Raw genomic sequence first — 6,754 nt, 5'->3', positions numbered from 1 at the left:
CCCGGCCCCCCCCTTTCTTTTTTTTAAATTTTTTTTTTTTTTTTTTTTCCCATAGGGCATGTATGCCCTCCAGAAAGCAACAGAGTGGGAGAAACCACCCCGGGTGTCCACTCCCTAGTCCCTTTTCTACTCTCTTGCACACGCGCCTGGCACACTGCTTCTCCCTCCTTCTTGGACTTGGGGCCTGTTTGCACACGAGCTGGCGTGGTCTTAAGCCACGGTGCCTGAGACTCAAACCTACGCTTGGCCACGTGGGGCCCAGCTCTCTCATTCATGAGCCAGGCTGGGCCTTGCTGCCTTGCATGATGGCTGGTGACAGTGGACCCCAGCCCCTGCGGACACTGAACTGGGCAGGCGAGTGTCCAGGCCATGTTTCTGTCGTGTTCAGAGAACACCGCTTCCTCCATGTTCTTCGTGGTCTCGTCAGACACGTGTAATGCCTACCACATGGATGGCAGCAGCCTGAGTGCAGTCTGCGCAGACAGCGTCGCGTGACAGAGTTTGCTGTCGCCAGCTGCATTTTGGGGTTAATAGTCACTTACAAAGAGACCCTTTAGTTACCATCCCCGTCCACACCCACACGTCCTCCAGAGACCCAGGCCACACTCCAGGTGCAGTCCCTCTGCTCAGGGTGGTGACCAGCAGGCGGAGGCTCCCCATGGTCTCCACAGCCATGAGCGTTGTGTTTGCGCCCTGTGCTGAGCGCTAGCACCAGACGGCCCAGGCCGTCCGGGCTCTGTGCCTAGGAGACGGAGTCTGTGGTGAGGAGGGCAGGAGCTCGTAGACACGGCCACGCTTTGGACTGGACGTTGCCTTTCTGGTCAGGCAGCTGTGGCCATCACTCTCGGACCAGGGGCTTGGCCACTGGAGGAGGTTGAGTCAGCCCTGGCCACAGACACAGCTCCCTCTTTACAAGAAGAGACCAGAAAGCGCTTCCATAGAGAGCCCTGGCGGGCACCCGCTTGACCACTCGGCGCCTCGGCCAACGGGGGATGGCGGTCCTCAGCCCTCCAGATACGACACGTGTGGGCTGGGTGGCTGTAAGACCCCTTCGTAGTCCAGCACGCGGTTCTGCTCGGGAGGGACGCCCACCCCTCCACAGCACTGGCCTGCCAGCCACCCGCCCAGACTTCAGCAGCCCGACGGCTGTGGCCTGGCTCGCAGGGAGACCGGGAAGCCTTGTGCTCTGGCACCCCAGGGCATGCGAAAGCTGTCCCCAGGGAATCTTGTTGGAAGTAATTCACAGAAAACAAAAATCTATAAACACTTGCGAATTCCATGGACAGGTTTATAGATTCTTGGAGTTCTTTTCTGTTTTCTTTCCTTTTTGAGAGATTTTTGCTATAGGATGTGTTTGCTGCCCCCCAGTGGCGATGGCCACGCCACAGTCTCTTCTTCAGTCTCTTGGGATTTTGGGCATGCACACACATGCACCCGAACCGTGACTGACCATGTGGGAGTCCAGCTCCTTAACCACCCTCCTCCTGCTGGCCCTGGGTCTCTGGATTTTAGAAATGACCATGCCATCATCAGAACAGCAGTGGGGTGGAGGGGTTCCTAACGTCATCCACCCTTGGTCCTGTCTCCTCGTTCCTGTCTGCGTCTGCATTTAACGGAGGCCCGCATGGCACCACGTCTGACCTGATGTGGGTCCTCAGTCTCCTGGGTGGGGCCCCTCTCCAGCAGTCTCTCTTGCTGACTTCTGTTTAACTTGTATTTTTGTTACTTGGGTTATTCTATGTCTCCTACACGTGGGTCCAGCCCGTCCCATGGTGCTGCACGTGCCTGCCTTTGTGTGCTCCCTGTGAGTTTAGTGCAGAGGCCCTCGGACCGTCTTCCCTGGGGCTTGCTGTGTGAGACTGTCCATGTGATGCCGCGGACGTTGACTGGGGTGCAAGGCGCCTCCTCTTTCTGGATTCCAGCAAGTGCTGGTCACGGTGGCCTGGGAGTTCATTACGCAGAGTCATCTTGTCCTGGGATCTGTGTCCCAGGGTGGTGTCCACAGACCGTGTCCGACATGATGCCTGCTGTGGTCGGCCGGGGCTGCACACCTCAGAACGGAGTTCTGCATTGAGGCCCCTCCTGTATGGGAATTGTTTTTCTCAGCACTCTGCTGTGGAAATGGTGGCAGTCTGAGGTCCAGGAGTCGTGCTGACCGTGTGTCTGTCACTCGGAATGCCCTTTGTTGGGATGAACCCGAGGGGCCACAGTGTAGAGCAGGAGTCGCTCTCCGAGGCCTTGACGCCTTCTTTCCACGCACAGAGCCTTCTGGAAGACCCTTGCCCAGCCGTCCGCTCCACGGGGGTCCTCGGGGTTTGTAAAATAGCTTCCCGCTACTGGGATGTGATGCCTCCGGCCATCCTTGTTGACCTCCTGAAGAAAGTGACGGGGGAGCTGGCCTGGGACGCCAGCTCAGCCGATGTGCGCTGCGCCGTCTTTAAGGTGAGCGCTCCATGCCCTGTGGGTGGTGCTCCTCGGTGGGTGGCCGGGGGCGGGGCATGGAGGAGGAGGGGAAGGAGGGGACAGACCTCCGCTGTAGGGGTAGCACTGTCGACACGCGTGTTGGACACCCACAGTAAGGTTTATTTGATTGCCAGAGGACACGTGTGTTTGCACGTCTCTCACACACACACGGAACCCCCACAGGGGAGTACGGTCATGACACAATTTCTTCTCCATTTCTCCATCCTGTTGGGATTTGGGGTGTGCCCATGCGTCCAGGTGTTTTTCAACCTGCCAGGGCTGGGACTTGAACAGGCTGACCACATGGGATTCATTGCCCCATGTCTAGCATTTAATCACTGCAGCTGGGGCTGGAAAGAGCTCTGCTATGATTTTTAACTACACTTTCTGTCTCTCCCGAGAGTGAGAGTAGAGACAGCACCCCAGCAGGTCCTGGTGCTACGACCCCCAGCTCCAGCTGACCCTGGATTGTCCTGTGTCTGGCACACCAGGGTGGCCCCTGCCACACACCTCCCCTCCCACCGCCGGCCTTAGGGCACTGCGCTCCACTCACCCCGCCCACCGTGGTGTTGTCAAGAGCACCTTTAACTCATGGAGGTCTGGGCCGCACGTGAAGTCACATGGCCACCTGCATGTGCTGCCTCGGCTCCCTCCTTGTCCCCAACCACTATGAGACTTCTGAGCCTGGGCCCATGTCACGTAGCCTGTCACTTCTTGGTTCTCTGGGTGTCCACTTGGAGACCCTCGGCCTCCTCTTTCTCTTCCTCATCCATCTCCCTCTGCCTCCCCTCTGCCTCTGATCCCCCTCCTCTGTGAGGGACGCTCTTGCAGCTCGCCTTGTGTCCGGTTCGCCCAGGGCAGCTGGGCATCCGCTCTGAGACAACGAGCCCTGGGCGCAGGCTGGCGTCTGCACGGGCTGCTCCGAGACACCGAGCCCGGGGTGCAGGCCGGTGTCTGCACGGGCCGCTCTGAGACGCTGAGCCTTGGGTGCAGGCCGGCGTCTGCATGGGCCGCTCTGAGATGCCGAGACCGGGGTGCAGGCTGGCGTCTGCACGGGCTGCTGAGATGGAGGGCGTCCTGCAGTGTGGGCCAGGGCGCTCCTGGGGTCGGAACCCACGGAGGGGATGGGGAGCTGAGCTGTGGCTCACGGGAAGACCGGTCGGGCCCTGCAGGAGAGCCTTCACAGGTGTACGGCAGGCAGGGTGGGGGCATGCTGGAGGGAGGCCCTGCCTGGAGGAGTCCACTCCAGTCCTGGCAGCACAGGACAGTGAGGGAGCTTCCCCTGGGTCTCGGCCTGTGTCAGAGCAGCTACCTCGGCCTCCAGCACCAGTTTATGTTTTTTCCCAGACTGACTGCTACCCAAGAGGGTTACTGATGCTCGCTATCACCTGCTCCCATCTCCGCACCCTGCCGAGTGATCGGCAAGCCTCTGCCTTCCCTCCTCTCCTTCCTTCCGGGCCCCAGCTCCCGGGCTCCCTGCGTCCCTGGCTCCCTGACCCAGCCATGCATCCTGCTCCCCTTCCCCCCCGGACTGCAGGCCGGTGACCTCCGCTGAGAGTCCTCTGGGTTGTCTGTGAGGGTAATCAGTGAGTCCTAAGCTCGGCATCTGTAGAGCATGGCTGAGTTCGCAGCTGCTGGGGCTGCACCCCAGGTACGACAAACTGCATCCAGGGCAGGGGCGGAGGGGCTGATGGGAGTGTGAGCACCACAGAGCGGGCCCTCCCCACTTTCTGACTTCCTCCCTGTGGGCCTGAGGCAGGGGTGCACTTGACTGCCGCTCAGGTAGACAGGCCTGGCTCTCTGATCCACGTGGGCCCCGCCCCAGCAGCAGCCTGGGTTCAGGGCCTTTGCATCCTCGAAGTCCTGGGTGACATGGCCGAGCACCGTGGTCTGTTCCGTTGGGGTGGAAGGCGAGTGTGTTCGGAGATGAGAGCTCCTGTGGTTCTGTACGGAGGGGGCGGGACGGGTCAGCGGAAATGGCGCAGAGCCAGGAGGTGAGCAGGTGAGCTGGGGTGGGGGGCCTGGTCAGGCCATTGGAGATGGTGCAGAGCCAGGAGGTGAGCAGGTGAGCTGGGGGTCCTGGTCGGGTCAGTGGAGATGGCACAGAGCCAGGAGGTGAGCAGGTGAGCTGGGGTGGGGGTCCTGGTCGGGTCAGCAGAGATGGCGCAGAGCCAGGAGGTGAGCAGGTGAGCTGGGACCGCAGAGGCACCAAGGGGGCGGACAGCGGGGTCGGCGTGATGCGATGTGTGACAGTGCAGGGCTGGTGTAGCCTTGTGGTGTAGTGCGCACTGTCAGAGCCAGACAGCTGCCTCCCCGTCCCTGGAACGAGAGGGCGGCGGTTGGAGGGGTGCCGGGGCCCAGGCCTGCCAGGTGACCCTGACCCCAGCCTTCGTCCCGGAAGGAGCGAGGCTGCACGACACACACCAGGCTGGGTCAGTGCGTGTGGGAGTCCACGTGGGGGCCGCTCCCTGACGTGCGCGCCCGGTGTGCAGGAAACAGGACATGGAACAGCCGTCTCTGCAGTGGGCATTTCGTGCGAGGCTTTCGGAAGGTGTGCCTGACTAGCGGGTGGAGTGAAGACGGGCTGGCCGATCAGCCCGACTCCCGCCCTGACCTCCCTGCCGTGTGTCCCTCTCCTGCAGTGTCTCCCCATGGTCCTGGACAACAAGCTCAGCCACCCGCTGCTGGAGCAGCTCCTGCCCACACTCAGATACAGTCTCCACGACAACTCGGAAAAAGTGCGAGTGGCTTTTGTGGACCTGCTGCTGAAGGTCAAAGCAGCCAGGGCTGCTAAGGTACGTCCCCCGCTCTCCGCACGGGCACGCAGGCCGTGGCTCCACTGGCTGCAGAGTGGCTGTGATCCCTTTTCAAAGAACTTGTTAAGGGATCTTTGCCGAGGCGTGCCGTGAAGTTCTGTCTTGTGCCGCGAAGTTCTGTCTCGTGCCGCACACCGAAGGCTCCAGAGGTACCCTCCGTGTGTCAGGAGTGGTTCTAGTGTGGGGCGCGCTGTGGTTCTGTTCCGCCCCATTGGGAGCGGTTCTAGTTTGGGGCGCGCTGTGGTTCTGTTCCGCCCCATGGGGAGCGGTTCTAGTGCGGGGCCCGCTGTGGTTCTGTTCTGCCCCGTCGGGAGCGGGTGGTTCTGTTCTGCCCCATCGGGAGCGGTTCTAGGGCGGGGCGCGTCGTGGTCCTGTTCCGCCCTGTGGGGAGCAGTTCTAGCGCGGGGCGTGCTGTGGTTCTGTTGTGCCCTGTAGCTTTTGTCGAGGTTCCGGGGCCCGGGGGTGATGTTGATTCTGGTTAGAGCGCGCTCTGGCGCGGGCAGTGCCGGGAGAGCTGCCCTTGCAGCTCTGGCCCTGTCTGCCTCTCAGCTGCAGATGCTGCTGTCGCGTTCTTGACCGTGGACATGGTGTCGCTGTGGGTCTGCTTCCTGCCCACGAGAGTTCTTAGGGATTGTCTGACGTTTGCCGTGGCCCGGGGTCTGGAGGTCGGCAGACACCTGCCCCATCAGTGTGGTCAGCTGCACAGGTCTGCATTCCTACAGGGACATGGGGCCGGAAAGGCCAGGGCAGGCTCTGAACTGTGCGGGGACCTCGAAACCACGTCAGCGCTCATGCCTGGCAGCCGTGTGGTTGTTGCCGGCCTGTGACCGGGCCTGTGTCTGCACATGTGTCTTTGCTCGGAGACGTATGAATATCCAGGAGAAAACAAGGGCTAGTTTGTTTTCTGAGGTGAGGGTCGGCTGTGCAGCCCGGTGAGGGGAGCCCTGTCATCTCTGCATGTGACGACACATGGGACGCTGACCTCTTCTCCACTTCGAGCTCCAGAACAGCCCGGGAACGCTGACCTGCGTGGCGGGGCTCAGGTTGGACCCTGGCGTGTCACCGCAGGGCTTCACTGGAGGTTCCCGAGAGCACGGTGGCCCTCACTGGCCTCTGCTGGCCACCCGCCTTCACAGTGCAGCCCCGCCCTGGAGCACACCCCAGTGTGGGCTCCCCAGCCCTGCTGTCCTCGGGCTCTGTGGCCATCTCAGGTCCCTTGGACCTCACGTAATTGCTGGTCAGCAGGTCAGGCACCCAGGCCGGCCACAGTGTCACATCTCAGTTCCTCATCAGGACCCTGGTGTCCACCGTGGGCGTCGTGGAGTGTCGGTAATGGCAGCACAGCCCAGCACGTGTGGGGGTCTCCATGCGCTCGTGGCTGGCAGCTGTGACCCTGCAGGTCGGCCAGCAAGTGGTTCGGAGTGACGGCACGATCCCGCCCCGCCCTGAGACATTCTGACCCAGGCAAGAGGGGG

The 6,754-nt window shown here is 61.6% G+C and overlaps 1 protein-coding gene across 1 annotated transcript in view; it reads left to right on the top strand.

Moving 5' to 3' along the window:
- NCAPG2 (non-SMC condensin II complex subunit G2) overlaps window positions 1-6,754 on the top strand; it is a 71,592-nt gene that overhangs the window by 32,746 nt on the left and 32,092 nt on the right. Inside the window, exons 13-14 of the mRNA XM_027770066.1 lie at window positions 2,263-2,442; window positions 5,106-5,258. Coding sequence (XP_027625867.1) covers window positions 2,263-2,442; window positions 5,106-5,258 — 333 coding nt within the window. The remainder of the gene's footprint in view (window positions 1-2,262; window positions 2,443-5,105; window positions 5,259-6,754) is intronic.

Source organism: Tupaia chinensis, unplaced genomic scaffold (assembly GCF_000334495.1).
Source record: "Tupaia chinensis unplaced genomic scaffold, TupChi_1.0 Scaffold000110_1, whole genome shotgun sequence".
In the NCBI taxonomy this organism is placed as follows: domain Eukaryota; kingdom Metazoa; phylum Chordata; class Mammalia; order Scandentia; family Tupaiidae; genus Tupaia; species Tupaia belangeri.
This window is presented reverse-complemented; position numbering and strand designations above follow the sequence as displayed.